At 42.0% G+C, this 18,495-nt stretch overlaps 1 protein-coding gene across 1 annotated transcript in view; it reads right to left on the bottom strand.

The window, feature by feature from the left end:
• dgkg (diacylglycerol kinase, gamma) overlaps positions 1-18,495 on the bottom strand; it is a gene marked incomplete at both ends in the record, with an annotated part of 72,549 nt that overhangs the window by 12,694 nt on the left and 41,360 nt on the right. Inside the window, 3 exons of the mRNA XM_083902664.1 lie at positions 5,837-6,038; positions 11,052-11,142; positions 15,601-15,665. Of these exons, the coding sequence (XP_083758790.1) occupies positions 5,837-6,038; positions 11,052-11,142; positions 15,601-15,665 (358 nt within the window). The remainder of the gene's footprint in view (positions 1-5,836; positions 6,039-11,051; positions 11,143-15,600; positions 15,666-18,495) is intronic.

The raw sequence follows: 18,495 nt of genomic DNA, 5'->3' as shown, positions 1-18,495 counted from the left end.
CAAAATAATAAACTATATCCAAATGTACAAAACTCCAAAAAACAAAAACAGGATAAAAAAACAAAACAAAACAAAAATTAAAAGTGACTCAAAGCGCTTGATTGGGAAATAACAACTAAAAACTTTTAGCAGGAACTGATTCTCTCAACTGATTAAAACAGCATCTACAGTGGAAAACATTCTCCTTACGAAGCATCACCGGCTAATCCAGTTTGCACATTTCAGCACCAAACAAACATCTCCCGGACGTTAACTTATTAGTTATATTTTGAGACGTTAGATGTGGGTCTGATTACACGTCTGATTCTGGTCTCAGGATGTTTATTCTCACGTTGTTGGAGGCCGAAGAAAAGCAAATTGGCCTTTAGACGAATATAAGCGCGTGTCATCTGCGTACGCGTTGACTTCTCTCACCTGGCCTGAGCTGGAACTGGACTGCAGATAATATTTAATGTCAATATTTGACAGTAAATAGTAACTTTTGCAACAACGGGAACCAACTACGCGTTTAAACAGGCCTTTTTAGATGTGAAAAAAATACTTTAACTGGTGTGAAGAGGTTAAAATGATGACAGTTTAATGTAATCATATAGATTTTTATTTGATTAATTTGTCTATAACATGACTGTCATGTGTTTATGTGTCTGAAAACTAAAATATTTGACATTCACGAGTAAATAATCAATTAGTCTCGAGCTGTTCCCCAGGTTTTTATTGCCGTCTCATTTTTGTTCCTGACGTCAGGCGGTCCGACGTGACGTCGCTAACCTTGAGGGGATTTACCTGCTTAGATAAAGGTGAAAGAAATTAAAGTCACTGCCACTTCAGACGTCATCGGTGTAAAAAAACAAAACAAAAAACGGGGGGTATGTACGCGTTCACACAATCGTCAAATCGTCGCAATTCCTTATTATTCCAAAAGCTCCAGTGACTCGAGCTACGTCCACTTTATTTGTGTGCATCCGCTGCAGCTTCGTCCAGCAGAGGAAGTGCAGGAAATCTGATCCAGGAGCCCGGGAGGAAATGAAGAGGGGAGTGGAGCGATGGTACACAGATAAGAGTCGAGGAGGAGCAGGGTGAAAAGGATGAGCCGACACCGCCGCCGTGGTTCTACGTAAACTTGCTGTTCCTGTCAGCGCGCCCTCTTTGACTCGCCGTGGTTTCCTCTGTCCCACCTGACTTTGGCTGCTGGGACACTTCACTCCACAGCAGCACATTCACAGATTGTGCAACAAATGATCACGATTTGGTCCAATTTACGTCAGAGGAACTCTGAATTACACAGTGTCTGCGTAAGAAAACAGAATGTTCCACATACAATCTTTTCCTTTTTCGTTCTTAAAGTTTATGACCCTTGATATATGATTGAAGGGCCTTATTAAGATACTGTATATGACCTCATTAAACTATCAGGATGAATAATGTAGAAGCAAAGACATTGGGATAGTTGCGGGATAGGCTAGGACTTCAGGGTCCACTGAGCTCTTGGGCCTTTGGGACTGTGCCCGGTATGTCTTTTCCGTAATCCATCTTTGGGTCTGTGGGATGTAAATCTCATCTGCCCATTTCCAACAGGTAGTCCAAACAGATATTACGTGGACAAATGTAGGCACAACTCCAGTCCAGTTAAAGGCACACTCTTGTTTTGGTCCAAAATTAGACGACTCAGAAGACAGGGCCCGGTAGGCCTGTTCAGTAATCCATCCTTGGGTCTGCGGGATGTAAATCTCATCTGCCCATTTCCAACAGGTAGTACAAACAGATATTACGTGGACAAATGTAGGCACAACTCCAGTCCAGTTGGAGGCACACTCTTGTTTTGGTCCAAAATGAGACGATTCAGACGACAGGGCCCGCTGAGCCCTTAAGGCCTGGTAGGCCTGTTCCGTAATCCATCCTTGGGTTTGCGGGACGTAAATTTAATCTGCCTGTTTCCATGGTAGTCCAAACAGCTATCATGCAGACAAAGGTAGGCACAGCTCCAGTCCAATTAAAGGCACACTCTTGTTTTGGTCCAAAATCAGACGATTCAGAAGACAGGGCCCGGTAGGCCTGTTCAGAAATCCATCCTTGGGTCTGTGAGATGTAAATTTTGCATACTCATGTCCGCAGTGGTCCATGCTAATTCCAGTCCAGTTGGTGATACACTCTTATCTACCGCTTTATCCTCCACCGGAGGGTCGCGAGGGTGCAGTGCCTATGTCGGCGGACATAGAGCGATAGACGGGGTACACCCGCGGATTCACTCACACCTACGGTCAATTTAGAGTGAACAATTTACCTAATCCCCCATATTGCATGTTTTTGGACTGTGGGAGGAAGCCGGAGAACCAGGAGAAAACCGACGCACACCATGTGGAGAACATGCAAACTCCTTGCAGAAAGACCCTTGTTCCAACCGGGGCTCGAACCCGGGGACCTGGGTCTTCTTGCCGCAAAGCGCCAACCACTACACCAACCATGGGCCGATTTGTGAGTTTTATTTGTTTAAATTTTAACAACACAAGATGATTCCATTACAGCTCGAGGACTCTGTGGACTCTGTGTCTCTGCTGTCGCTTGTGTCCCCGCGCAACGAAAACCAGAGCAGGGACGACGCAGTGACTCAGAGCGCTGAAGTTTGAGCGCTGAGGTCAGAATGGCCCTGGGCTTCTTTCACTCTCACTGGGTGAAGCCGCTTCATTGCATTATCGGCAGCAAATGGATTTAAAAGCTTTAGTTCATTGTGCCAGAGAAAGCAGCTGCCACAAACAATTAGCTGTGTGATAAACATGCAGGAACGCATTCGCACAGGCAGCTCTCTCTCTCACACACACACACACACACACACACACACACACACACACACACACACACACACACACACACACACAGAAATGCACACCTAGCACAGTGTCTCTGTGAAACTGGAGCACCCGTCCTGTTTCCAAATAGCATTAGCAAGAAAGGCTAATTTAATGAGGGTTTAATCCAGAGGGACAAAGCTTTGCAGAGCAAAGATTCCATCACGTGCATTTTCAAACAAGCACAAAGTCGATTCCCGACCACAAAAACTTTTGCTTGGATGTAAAAAAAAAAAACCCTCATGACAAAGTAGCTCAGTGGTTAAGACCGGTACTCCCATGTGCAGGAGACATCAGGGTCACAAGGTCAACTCCCCCCCTGGTAACAGTAGAAATGTTGCTATGCCGTTTGTCTGCCGTTTATAGCTTTGTTATTGACTGGTATTGCTAACAACAGCTAATAGAGGCTAGCCCGAGTCCGTTAACGTGTTTTGTCAACTGAAACCCGGTGACGTCACTCCTAGTTTCTAAGTTTTTAAGTTCTGCTGTAAATACAAAGCAGTTTATGAGTCGTATTCAGGGGTGAAGTGTGGGCTAACGTTAGAGAATGACGCTCTAGCAGGCTAACCAGACGACGACATTACATAACATAGCTGCTACCACTCAACCACTGCTACTCCTACTGTTTTTAGCACTTCTGTCGTGTTTGTTTCGCAGTAAATCAGTCGTACACATAAAATATGTTTCATTTTTAACCGTGGACATGTTGCTATGCCGTTTGTCTGCCACGTATGGCTTTGTTATTGACTGGTATTGCTAACAATTGCTAACAAAGGCTAGCCTGACTCCGTTTTACGTGTTTTCTCGACTGAAACCCGGTGGCGTCACTCCCAGTTTCCAACTTCCAAGTTTATGAGCTGTATTCAGGGGTGAAGCGTGGGTTTACGTTAGAGAATGATGCTAGCAGGCTAACCAGACAAGGACAATCTCAACACCGGTTGGCGTTTGCTGCATTTTCGACCTGTTTAGTCAACAATTGAGGCAAAAACGCATGTAAACTCAACTCAAAGAACCCTATTGGTCATTTGGGCAGCACAATAACCTACATCACACACAATGCATTTTATTATATTTGACATCTCCACCTTTCATTTGCAAAAACAAATTGCTTCTGTCAAAGAACGCCGTTGATACAGCGTCAATGCACATTTTCTAAGCGGCTATAAGTGGCTGCATGACGTACGCCTGCGTAACGTATTTCAGGAAAAAGGGATGTGCGACTTGAGTTGTCATTAAAGTTGAAGGACTTGTTGACGCATCCGCGTCACTTTGACGGAACAGCTGACGCCGTCTCAAACACGTGGCTACAGTAAAAAGTCCGCTCCGGACAATAAAAGCCTGACTGTACAAACAAAGAGGAGAAAATGTGACTGATGTGACTGATGTGAGTCACCTGTGTTTCTTCCTGCAGTATAATTTCTTTCCATACGTCCTTCTCCTCCTGCGTCACTCACTGCCTCACTATAGAGCGGAGATCTCCATGGTAACAAGGTTTACCACAGTCACAGAATGAAAAATAAATAAAGTCAAGAAATTTGATGGACTTTGTATGTAACCAAACGAGAAATAAAAAAATTGTTGTTATATGTCACTTTGATTTTCACGGAGTGACTAAGTGAACACAGTAAGTGATAATCTGGGAACATTTGTGCAGATAAGAAACGGTGACATTTAAGAAAAGTCCTTACCTACACTTATATACACCAGTACGCTCTCTCATATCCTCAAAAGTGCAATTTTCCTTTTAGACGACGTACGGCTTAAATTACCATATTTTTTTTTTCAACTATCCTATCCTGACAAATAAACATCTTGAATTTTTTTTTTTTTAAATATGAACCTTTTCAGAAACCCACCTGCAATCTATGAAATAGGTCGTCAAAATGTACAGCATTTACGTTTCCTGGTATTCAACAAACTTTGTTTTTTTTACAAATTGTGTTTTTGCGTAACAGACAGCAGAGAAATGTTCGTTACGTCACGAAAACAAAATGAAAAACAGACAACTTTTTGATTATTTGTGGTAGCTAGCATAAATATATTCAGGCTAACATGTGAGGCTAACCTCATGTTAGCCAATGTTTAAATGAACACACATTAATGTGAGGCAGAAATTCACTCACTAGTGTTAGCTCCTTTAACAAGGAGATATTTATGTTTATATTTATACCACTTGGTGAAAAAAAAAATTCAAGGCTATTATTCAAAAAGAAGTTGTTTTTTTTCCTCCAGCAATTCTTTTCATATTTAATGTCAAAAAACACTGTAAACAAACACTGAAATCAAACAAAAGGAATCAACATGGAGACCGGACACAATCTGTCAAGTCGATCAATTCTTCTACTGCACTGAAAGCTCTACAGCTTCTTATTATTTGGCAGTTGCTAGCTTAGCATGTGGCTACGTCTTCCTACCGTCCGTTAACGTAAAAATATACAATTCTTAAAGTGGCCTGGCTTGAATTCCATCGTGTTTTTGCACGGTTGACTTTTTCAAAAGCTTCATACATTATTTTACGGTATTAGCCGAGCTAATTCCTAGCTAGCTAGAGTCCAACGCTGGTCCGATTGAACTTTATACTGTACATGCAGTAGTAGCTTGACGGCTTATCGCGTTATCCGAGAGTGTTCGTCCAATTCCAGTCTCCACAGCTTTCATTCACTCATTCTACTTTAAAAATGCACCCTTTTTCTTCAGATGGGAACAACTGTAATATGAATGAATGGAGGACGCGGAGAAGCTGCGAGAAACCGGAGCAAAGCCGAGGACATTCAGAAAATGGGGCGCCAGCTCTACCAGGTGAGCTATAGGTGAGCTAGATTCTCTGACATGAATGATAATCTCATACGTGTGTTGGCTCCCAAAAAAAAGGGCCAGTGTCCTACATTTCCCACAGGGAAACTATATTTCTGTGTGATAAATGTTGCTGCTGGTGCAGCCGACGCAGGTTTGTGCTGTAACTGCGAGCAGAAGAATCCTCTGTCCTCACTCACCTTGCATGCAGAACTTCAGCTCCTTGGCGTCGGTGACCGTGCTCGCCGGCATCCTCTCGGGCACCTTCTTGCTCATGCGGCTGTAGTTCCTCCTCTTCTTGGTCTCGCCCCACAGGTGGGAGCCGCCGTGCATGCTGGGAATGTTGAGCACGGCGATGCCCTCCAACGACGTGTTGCTGAGGTCCAGGATGATCCCGTCGCACTGAGAGGTTGTAAGACGGGTGGGAATTAGCTTTGAGCAAAGTTTACAGGACACTTCTTGTTATGTAGCTAAAGGGCGGGGAAATTTAAAGGTGCATTATGTTATAAATCTAAAGCAACTGGCCATAAAATCCTCCTAATATGTCACAGAGACTCAGGAATAATGTTCATATAACAAACTGAACTCACCAACAACAACAGTACAGACAAAATATTTGCATTGAAATTTTTTTTTTGCAGACTGAAAATCGTGTTTATGTTTTTAAATCATGTTTTGGCATGTGGCGCCACCTACCGCCGTCTACCAATCATTGCAGTCAGTAGAGTCTCAGCTGCAGAGCAACCACGGGTTGCCAGTTACGTCAGAAAACGAAACCTAAAAGACCTCGGTGTTTTGAATTTGAGTGTAGTAACCGTTTTTGGCCACATTCTTACACATGGCGCCTTTAAAACTTCTGACTTCCTGTTGAGTCAGGTTTATGTGCGTAGATGAGTTGTACGGCAATTGGTGACTGGTCGAAATTCGCAAAAAATTGACGTGGCGACGCCCTTTTAAATCTGCAAAAAACCTTTTGGTAACTTTTCAGCTTTGATGCGTCTCGTACAAATTTGACACATTTGTTTTTATGTCGGTACGATTATCGCGCTCAGACGAGTTTGTTCATTTTACGAAACTTGGCAAGTTCAAAATGGCCGACTTCCTGTCGAGCCGAGGCCATGGTCCCCATTGACTTTTTTGTTCGTCTCGGGCTGAAACATGTTTCCACCGAGTTTCGTCAGATTTGGTGCAACTTAGTTTCAGCTTTATCCTACCAGGGTTTCAACTTTGGGTTTAGGGGGCGAAGAAGTGCACTTCTGGGCTGTATATTTTCAACTCAAACTGGGTTTTTCGTCAATCGGTCAACCGGATTTTTATAATACAAAGTGCTTCACAGGATAAAAACAAACCCCGTGACCATTTCACCACCTCAACACAGCAGGAACTGGAAAAGATACAAGGAATAAATCAATAATTTAAGCTAATAAAAGGGTAAACTGATAAAATAAATGGACTATAATAAGTAAGACATGAAGAAAATAAGTTTGATTAAGAGTCGGAATGCTGTTACGTAGATCACATTCAGTTTTTAGCAGAGCAAAAAGTCGAAGAAATAAACATTTTTAATGTGATGAACGATTGCATTTATGTGTTTTAAGAGTTCGACCCCAAACGTTCCGTGAAAGACGGAGCGGATCTTTGAATATCTGTGAAGAATGGCTCAATAAAACTGGACTCAAAAAACACAACAAAAGAAACTGATGTGACTTTAAATAACAAGCTGCAGTGTAAGACTTTCTGAATCACTGGGTACAAAAAAAAAAAAAAAAAAGTAGCAAACCCCACTTTGTTCACTATCGATTTTATGACCTGAAGATTTATTTTGTCCTGATGCATTACCTGAACGCCAGCCAAGTGTGCAGCTCCGTCTTTATTAACGGCAATAAAAAAGGCAGTAAGTTGGCCCCGACGTGGAAACGCGGAGCATAAAAATATGAACAGATATAAACGGAACACCATCTGCCGCTCTTGGCGTTACCTCTGACTTTCATTAGGTCTGACCCTCATCTGGATTCATCAAACAACTTTAAACTCTGCGGCGTGTTTGCCCGTGACTCACGAGCACCGCTGAGTCAGAGCAATTACCGAGAAGAAGAAGAAGAAAAAAAACAAAAAACGCTGCACTTTTCGCCCACCAGAGGCCCCGGTGAGCACGGCACACAAGAGCCGTCAAGTTTAGTGCGTGTAATAAACACACACACACACACACACACACACACACACACACAGTAACACCGCCATCAACGACCACCGACGCCGTGAAACACAAACGCTCCCATGTCAAAGAAAAAGTGCTGGTGCCAAAACAAAAACTGCTGCCTCCAGCATTGACCCATAAAAATGAAACCACTGGTGTCAGGGGGATGTGGGCGGGGCTTAACTGAGTCATTCAGACATTGTGGAGATTTGTGCAAAAGTGAAATGTTTTTTTTTCGCAAGACGCAATAACCTTCAGTTGAGTTCCTAGTCGGAAATTTCAACAGGAACGCAAACCCAGCACAGGATTCCAAGATGGCTGCCCGGTAACACCCCTTAATAAAAGGTAACGCATGGTAACACCCCGTAACAGACGGTAATGCGCGGTAATAAAAGGTAACACACGGTAACGCACGGAAATAAAAGTTAGCACAGTAACGCACGCTAACGCACGGTAACAAACGGTAACGCACGGTAACACCCCTTAATATAAGGTAGCGCATGGTAACACCCCGTAACAGACGGTAATGCGCGGTAATAAAAGGTAACACGCGGTAACGCACGGTAACATACGGTAAGAAACGGTAACACACAGTAATAAACGGCAACGCACGGAAATAAAAGTTAACACAGTAACGCACGCTAACGCACGGTAACAAACGGTAACGCACGGTAACACCCCTTAATAAAAGGTAACGCATGGTAACACCCCGTAACAGACGGTAACGCACGGTAATAAAAGGTAACACACGATAACGCACGGTAACATACGGTAAGAAACGGTAACACACAGTAATAAACGGCAACGCACGGAAATCAAAGTTAGCACAGTAATGCACGATATCGCACGGTAGTGCACGAAAACGCACAGTAAGGCATGGTAGCGCACGGTAACACACGATAACAAACGGTAACGCACGGTAACGCACCGTAACACACAGTAATAAACGGCAACGCACGGAAATAAAAGTTAGCACAGTAACGCACGATATCGCACGGTATCGCACGATAACCCACGATAACGCATGGTAGCGCACGGTAACGCACCGTAACACACAGTAATAAACGGCAACGCACGGAAATAAAAGTTAGCACAGTAACGCACGATATCGCACGGTATCGCACGATAACCCACGATAACGCATGGTAGCGCACGGTAACGCACGGTAACGCACCGTAACACACAGTAATAAACGGCAACGCACGGAAATAAAAGTAAGCACAGTAACGCACGATAACGCACGGTATCGCACGATAACCCACGATAACGCACGGTAGCGCACGGTAACACGCGATAACAAACGGTAACGCACGATAATGCACGGTAACAAATGGTAACGCACGCCGGTTTCGGATGTCTATGGGGTTTACCAAATTCTCAGTCTCCACTGCCCCCTACTTTCACTCCCAGAATGCACCAGTTTTATTAAGTAAATGACAAATCCGGGCCATTACTGCCACCAAATGGTACGGAGTATGAACTACACTATGTCAGGGTTTTTTTTTGTTGCCAGAAAACGTAATTGATCACAGCCATTAAAGCTATAGTTAAAGTAGATTAAGAACATGTTAGATTAGAGAATATTATTAGACATATAACTCACTTTGGGCTCTTTTATTCTTTTAAAGTTGAAGGTGTCTAAAACTGTAAATTTAATACATGTATAATCTGGTTTTAATTCCCTAACTCACTCTCTGGAATATGACTTGTACTCATGGGTCAGCGTTTTCCCATCAAGTTATAAGTAGATCCAAACTTTTTGCGTGGGAAGTGTCGACTTGTGCACGTGCATCCATTATAAATGAGGCTCTTCACTGTTTCCCACATTGTATTTATGAGTAAATACAGCAGAGTGTGACAGACACACAAACACAGAATTGTGAGATGAAGCTTGTTTTTTTTTGGTGTGTTTGTGTTTAAAAAGCCCAGGTGACAGATTAGGCATCGGCGTATGACAGAACGAGGCAATCACTGACTTTATGGAGCATTAATCTGACGATGTTGCTAAGAATAGCTCGTCTCATTAATACAAAGAAACAACAAACAATACTTTTTTAAAAAGAAAAGAAATGACACTAAAAAGGCAGCCTGCGATAAAAGCAAACTTATTACACAGGACGTGGTGTTTTTCATCTCATATTTCAGCAATTATTCTTCTTTTCCTCACAGTACATTAACATTTTTTTGGAATTATGTATTTAAAAAAGTGTTTAATTGGAATACTGGCTTCACTGGGGGCATCCACAAAAGTGAAAAATATCAATGTGCCTGTTTTTGTGGGTAGTCCAATTATAGTCAGACTAAGACAATGATTCTTCATGTCATGTAAGCACATTAGCTGACTAAAATCGGACTCGTCTTAGTCGGACTAACATACAGTACCAGGATAACGTGACTCATAGTCTGATTACTCCTGCATGTATACGCTTAGTCGGACTAAGGCAATAATTCAGTTTTCTTAATGTAAACGCGTTAGTCCAACTAAAATCGAGCTCGTCTTAGTCGGACTAACATACCCATGTATAATAATTCAGTTTTTTTAATGTCATGTAAGCACATTAGTCCGACTAAAATTGAGCTCGTCTTAGTCGGACTAACATACATTACCAGGATAATGTGACTCATAGTCTGATTAAACCCGCATGTATACGCTTAGTCGGACTAAGACCATAATTCAGTTTTCTTATTGTCATGTAAACACATTAGTCCGACTAAAATTGAGCTCGTCTTAGTCGGACTAACATACAGTAGCAGGATAATGTGACTCATTAGTCCGATTACTCCTGCATTTATACGCTTAGTCAGACTAAGACAATAATTCAGTTTTCTTAATGTCATGTAAGCACATTAGTCTGAATAAAATCGAGCTTGTCTTAGTCGGACTAACATACAGTAGCAGGATAATGTGACTCGTAGTCTGATTACTCTTGCATGTATATGCTTAGTCGGACTAAGACAATAATTCAGTTTTCTTAATGTCATGTAAGCACATTAGTCTGACTAAAATCGAGCTTGTCTTAGTCGGACTAACATACCTGGATAATGTGACTCATAGTCCGATTACTCCTGCATGTGTACGTTTAGTCCGACTAAAATCGAGCTCATCTTAGTCGGACTACGAGCTTAGCTCGATTAAGCTGCGCTTGTAGACGTACTGACAGTTATACGACAGACATTTAAAGACACAGCAGATCTGACCTTTAAGATTCAAGACTCACCTCCACTTCTATGCATTCGTTGAGTTTCTTGCAGGTGGCAGATATGGTCTCTGTGGTGCCGAACTCAAAGTACCAGAGTTTGTTCTTCATTCTGACGACAGGGAGACAGAGAACAGACAGAGGGTTTTTATTTATAAATCAAAACAAGTCCGTTGCCCGGAGACATCTAACATACGTGGACGAACACGTGGACGCAGAGGTCACAGAGGTCACAGAGGTCACCAGACTCCGACGACCGCGTCGGTTAGAGAGCGTCAAACCAGCAACCTCTGTGTCAAACAAGCCAAACTGCTGCTTATTTCTTATTTATTTTAATCATTTTCCGCCTCAGCTGAGATGTTGACGTCGGCGTTGGCCCGATGATGAGGTCGCGGACCATTTCGTTCACGACATGCAGCAAAAAACGGCTCATTTTGACCCCCGTACACTGAAATGCACCCTTCCTTGCGAGTGCTACGTGCTAACAGACACCTGGGATTAAAAGTTCTTCCCCGTCATCTGCAAACTTTAATCTGCTTGAATCCACCTTCATCATCCACATCCGCCCACGCTCTTCCATGACATGACAGTAAACTCATTAGCATGTGCTGATGACAGTGACAACACTGACAACACTGACAACACGACTTATTGACAAAACAGCTGATGCGCAGTGCGGGCCGAACCAACGCCAAGGTCAGGAGCGTCGAAAACAAACTGAAAAGAAGAAAAGAAGCTTTAACGTCATTAAACCTTGACAGAATTGTAATAAGTGTTTATTTCTCTTAAGCCGCCGCACTTGTTGACACATTTCTTTTTCCTCCCTCCGCTAATTGTCTTTTCCGTCCCCCTTGCTCTGTGGTTTTTTCTCACCGTAATTCCTCCCCTGAAACCTGCGCTGCTGCTGTCAAACCGGGGGGATTACGAGCATATTTGAGATGACAATTAGGAACAGTTGAGATTCCCGACGAGGTGAGCTGCCTAACCTCATTAAGCTGCCTCCACTTGAGACGCTGTGTTAAAAAAAAAACAACACACACACCCAAAAATGCAATTAACTCATGTTTTTTTTTGTCCTCTCCTATGAACACAGAGTGCAACAGGGAGACGCGCTTACGTCCATAAGCCTTTACTTCCACTATTCCCAGGTTTATGGCAAAAACTACTGGTAAAACTGGAACAAAATTAATCTAAATAGGCAAGTGGGGTTTTTTTTGTCCATCAGAGGACGGACGCTGTTTGTACCGGTTTAGCTTCCAGCGCTAAGTGTGCCGAGCCCTGGGGCTTTGACTGGTAAGAAGATGCTAATGGGTTTAATACCTGTGTGCTGAAAAAATGACTTTGTAATTAGCATCAAATAAGTCAAAATGTAGCCTATCAAGAGCAGAAAAGAAATACTTAAAATGACAGAAAGTGCTCTCATTAACAAGCAGAGTAGAGTCTGTCATGGCCGACTTTGAAGGAGTAGCGCTAATGATGCTAAACTGATAGCAATGTGGTCTCGTCTGGAGGCTCAGTTTGAAAGAAACGTAGCATTTGAGCTTAAACGCATGAATCTGATTTGATTAGCTGGCATTTCTGTTGGTGCATTTCTGTAATATTTTATTGGCCAATGCTAATGTTTTAGTTTTTAAAATTAGCTAGTTTGAATCCCCTTTTCATAGCGGGTTTGCTAGCTTTTATTTTTTCTCGTAAAAAAACTTTGTTTTTGTTTAGCTTGTTGTTTAGAGTTGTTGTAATATGGACTTTTTGTCCCAAATATAAAAAACTTCATAAGTATTTTGTCATAAAAAGTCTATTATTATATTTTTCTGTGTATGTTGCTATTTTGTGTCCCACGTTCAAATTCAGTTGAGTGATTTTAAGGCGCTAAAGTAAGTGAAGCAAGTTGAAATAAAAATACTGGGTTGTAAAAAGTAAGATTGCCGACAAACATTCATGGCTAACGGCTATGCTAACACTGGTCCTAGTGTTGCGCCGGATGCTATATTTTGTGTCTTATGTGATTTTGCGTCTCAGCAGTGCGAGGACTATTAACAAAAAATAATTTGCCACAAAACACACATGGCTAACGGCTATGCTAACAGCCAGAATGTGCACCTGGAATGACGCCCCGAATCGGCCAAAAATGAAGAAAATGCACTGCTGAGTCATGTGACCCGGGGGGGGTTGACTGCCGATTAAACACATTTTCACTGGTGGAAAAACCTGTTCGAACCTGAGATTAAATGTTTTTTTTCCGCTCAGTGAGCGTGGATTATAATCTAAGCGGAGTATCTACTGTAGCTCGGTAGCTCCGTGGATCTGCTTGACCTCTCCCCACTGATAAACATCTCCTTTAATCCCCAGTGTGAGCAGTGACCTTTCACCTCTTGGCTCCGCCTCCTCCGCTTTCATACCTGCTGTTAAATCAGGAGAACACGAGCGCTTGATCATCCACAATAATCCACTCTCTGTCACTACTGCTGTCTTTTCGCCGTTATAACGTACAGCGTAAATATTAGACGTGCTAAAACCGGCGAATTAGTTCCCGAGTCAAAGCTTGCGTTTTCGTCCCCGGTGTCTGTTAATGTGGACGCGACACATTAGCTCTTTACATAAGCTGCTTTTGTGGAGCCTGGAGAACGGGGTCAGTGAAATCTATCACCTGATTGGATTAGCCCGGGATCAGGTGTCAGCACCTTTGTGACCTCTGTTCCCAAACACAGCAGCAGTCTGTGTTGTTTTTCCCCCCGCAGCCATTCGGCTCATCGGGTTTGAAGACGTTGACTGTCTTTGTCTTTGTCTTTGTCTTTGTCGGCCTTTGTCTCACTTTAGACTATTTATTCTTCACACACAGCAGTTACTGTTCATACACAAGTTAAACGTTTTTTAGTTTGGAAACTAAACTGTAAAAAACAGCTCCTCGAGAATAAGTCAAATATTCTTAAAGGTGCATGATGTAATAAATCAAAAAAATCCTCCTAATATGTCACAGAGACTCAGGAATAATGTTCACATAACAAACTGAACTCACCAACAACAACAGCACAGACAAAATATTTGCATTAAAAAAAATATTTTGCAGAAATCATGTTTTTTTTTGCATGTGGCGCCACCTACCGCCGTCTACCAATCATTGCAGTCAGTAGAGTCTCAGCTGCCGAGCAACCACGGGGTTGCCAGTTACGTCAGAAAACGAAAAAACCTAAAAGACCTGGTTTTTTTTTTTGAATTTGAATGTAGTAACCGTTTTTGGCCACATTCTTACATATGGCGCCTTTAAATGATAGAAAATCAACGTAGCAACTCGTAAATCTTGCATCAAATGCATCAAAGCGAGAAAATAACGCGCCAAACTTGTAGAAAGACGCGCTTTATCTGACAACGAGGTAAGCAAACCTAGCTTAGATGTAAATATTAAAACTAGTTTGTGAATTTACCCGCTTTAAAATTGGCCAAAAAAACAAGAAACAAAAATTGGCAAACGTCGAAAAACACGCGCTTATCATCGGCAAATAAATGTTCCTATAAATTCCACTTTAGGGACAGAAAAGCAACAAGAACCGAGTCGAGCCGTGCTACAACCGTGTCAAACCTTCTCCATTTGTGTTGCCGTTGCGTTGCATTGTTACAGCGCCACATACAGGCCTACTGGCATATGTGCTACAGCGTTGTGTCGTTGTATGAAGACATTTTTTAAGAAACAAAAAGATCGTATATTTCGGACGAGGTTGGTGTCTCTGAAGGCAGTTCTTCTTATTATTACACACACACACACACACACACACACACACACACACACACACGCACACACACACACACAGTGACAGTCATTGTCCGTGGTGTGAGGACTCATTAACACCTGCTCTCCAGGCTCCTGCAGGTCTGGTGAAGCTCCACAGACTGAGGTGTCAGCGCTCACACATGTCCACCAGAAGCTGGGGGGTGAAGTGTGTGTGTGTGTGTGTGTGTGGGGGGGGGAGGTCAAAGGTGATTTATTACCCCCCCCCCCCACGGAGAAGAACAACAACATCTTCATCTTCCTTTCATTCTGAGAGACGCTTTATAAGAGCGGATGATATTGACTCTGCCAAGACTTCAGTCGGGGCCACAAAGAAACAGCTTTTGTGCTGCAGCGCCACTTCCTGTTCCCATCTGACTTGTGACAGTTGCTATTATTTCCTTGTCGGGACATGGGAGGGGGGGTGGGGGGGTGTAGACGCTCACACAAAGCCACCAGTCAGCAGAAACAGAAGAAAGAGGCCCAACATCTACACTGATTCACGAAAAACAATCTTGTTTTCAGCTCACGACGAGTGTTTTTAACACGATCGAGTAAAAGTGGCCCCAAAATCTGATTTGCTAAGGGCCTGATGAAGGCTAGCGCCGGCCCTGTGACTCCACAGTGGTCTCTGTGACCCTGTTATAACTCCACGCTCTCTAAAGTCACAGCTTACAGACCGGCGTCCGTGGGCAGGTTCTGTCCGGTCGTCGGTCGATTGGCGGCTCAGCGTGATATCGAGTTTCCAGGTCGACTGGTTGGTTACAGTGAGCTGTGATGATGCGTCACTTCAGACACTTCACTTACCTGCTGTTGAATTTCTCCGGGTGTTTTTCCCGCATCAGATGGAAGCGATGGGCGATGGAGGCGTCCTGTGGAAGACACGGAGAGACCAGACTTTACTACAGCTTTGAATTCAAGGTTCAAACTAAAAAACAGAGCTATGTAAATCGGAATCAGAGATTAAAGTGAAAATTTTGATTTTTTTTTCTGCATAATTTTGAGATTAAAATCGAATTTCATACTTTTTCCAAAGAATTCTGAGATTAAAATAAAGATACTGACTTTTTTTTCCACAGAATTCCAAGATTAAAATAAAAATTCAGACTTTTTTCCACAGAATTCCAAGATTAAAATAAAATGTCAGACTTTTTTCCACAGAATTCCAAGATTAAAATAAAAATTCAGACTTTCCCCACAGAATTCCGAGATTCAAATCGATATTCAGACTTTTTCCACAGAATTCTGAGATTAAAATCAATCCGTCTTTATTTCTTCATTTCATAAATTGGAATTCAGATTTTTTCCCCTCAGAATTCCGAGATTAAAGTGAGAATTCAGACTTTTCACAGAATTACAAGATTAAAATAAAACTTCAGACTTTTTTACACAGAATTCCGAGATTAAAATACAAATTCAGACTTTTTCCACAGAATTCTGAGATTAAAATTAATCCAAGTCTTTCTATTATTTCTTAATTTCGTTAATCGGAATTCAGATTTTTTTTCTCTCAGAATTACGAGATTAAAATAAAAATTCGGATTTATTTCCACAGAATTCCGAAATTAAAATTCAGACTTTTCCCACATCTGTTCTTAAGAAGAGCTGAATTATCGCCAATTATACGAATACTCAGGATAATAATTCCCTAAACCTTTAGTTGCGTTTTATACACAATTCTAGACACAATTCCAACAAAAAGTGCATTTTTGTCAACAGGCACCAGGAAAAAAAAAGGAAAAAATCTGTCACACTATTTGCCAAATAAGCAATAAATGTAATTGAATCATTGATATAATTGGTCTCTTTGTCCCCAGGGTCCATGGTGGGTGAGACAGGAGGGATTATGGTGGATTGAGAGGGCGGAACAGACATTTTTACTCATTTAAACGTTTGTTTTTTTCTTCACATGTTTCTGTTTCTCAGTTTTTTTTCTTATCGATATCTGCCAGTTTTCTACACGTGTGTGTTTTTGTCAACCGTTAACTTAATGACGCGTGAGCACAGACACAAAAGTCCTCGTAAAGCATGGACGACAACACTGATGACTAAAGGTCACAGCGCGGACTCTGCCCTCATTCACCGCTCCCTGTGCATTTAACCCCTGACCTCTGGGGTCGAAAGGTCAGCGTGACCCTGATCGCTCACGAGCGCAGACTCAGTTTGACCTTTTTTCATACAGGAAAACAACATGTTGTTAGAACAGAAGGAGAAGAAGAAGAAAAATGAGCAGAACATTCAGCTGCGTCTGGGTTCGATCAGGCAGTTTTATGGAGATTTTGCTGCCTTTTCACACTAAAGCTCACATGGACATTTAGGGAGGTTTGACTATCAAAAGGTTCTGGATTATTTTGGTTTATGGAGTTTTCTCCACCAGACGTCACCTGAATGTTCTGGTAATTCTTCTCGTATATGCACCACAAACCAAGCAAAAACGTTCAAATTCGAATTTATCTGGAACTATTCCTATGCTACACTATGGTGAAATTTCCAGAACATTAGAATTGGACATTTTCTGAATATTGGACAATCGTACTCGTAGGAAAATGTGACCATGACCCATTAATCAAATCTCTGGGATATTGGTTTTGGGGTGGAGCCTGGGTTATGTAGACACTTGAAGACACTTGGATTAGTTTTTCAATATTAGGCCACAGGGCCAAGAGTAAAAGGTCTGGAAAATGGCCAGAAACTTAGATTTGGGACATTTACCAAAGTGTGTTGCAACATACTGTTAAAAAAAATATCCATATCCAGGAAATTGGGATTGAATTTCTTCAGTGAACCGTTCCATAGTAATGTTTCATGTAACTTGAGCACTCCTGCAGGATGAACGCATGAATTGCAATCTCTACAAAAAAGTGCCAATTTTCCAATTCTGGTTCCAAGTCTGGTTTCTGGGCTGAGCTTAAGGAAGGCAGGACATTTTTTGGACACGGAACTGGAATATTTGAAACCTTTAAAACCCCTTTCTTGAATAAAGCGTTTTAAAAGGGTTCTTGATGGAACCCTCCAAAAGGGTTCTCCTATGAGGACAAGCCGAAGAACCTTATATGGTTCTACTTAGAACTTTTCATAATTCAGAAAGTAGATTTTTTTGCATTTGCTGATGTTTTATTCTACACTCCTAGAAATAAGGGTTCCAAAAGGGTTCTTCTACAAGGGCTGAGGTTCCATCTGGAACCATTTGCTTCTGAAAAACCCTTTCCCGACGCTAATGGTTCCAGTAAGAACCATTTTGATCCAAAGAACCCTTTAAAATCCCTTTCCTGAATAAAGGGTTTAAAGGGGTTCTTGGTGGAACCCTCCAAAAGGGTTCTAGGTGGAACCAAAAAGGGTTCTCCTATGAGGACAAGCCGAATAACCTTATATGGTTCTACTCAGAACTTTTTATAATTCAGAAAGTAGATATTTTTACATTTTCTGATGTTTTATTATACACTCTTAGAAATAAGGGTTCCAAAAGGGTCCTTCTACAAGGGCTGAGGTTCTACCTGGAACCATATTTTGCTTCTGAAAAACCCTTTCCCCAAAAAAAAGGGTTTTTCAAGGGTTCTTGGTAACACTAATGGTTCCAGTGAGAACCATTTTGATCCAGAGAACCCTTTAAAACCCCTTTCCTGAATAAAGGGTTTTAAAATGGTTCTTGATGGAACCCTCCAAAAGGGTTCTCCTATGAGGACAAGCCGAAGAACCTTATAT

Source organism: Microchirus variegatus (genome assembly GCF_963457635.1).
Source record: "Microchirus variegatus genome assembly, chromosome: 16".
Taxonomy (NCBI): domain Eukaryota; kingdom Metazoa; phylum Chordata; class Actinopteri; order Pleuronectiformes; family Soleidae; genus Microchirus; species Microchirus variegatus.
The sequence above is the reverse complement of the archived record's forward strand: the minus strand, read 5'-3'. Positions and strand labels throughout refer to the sequence as shown.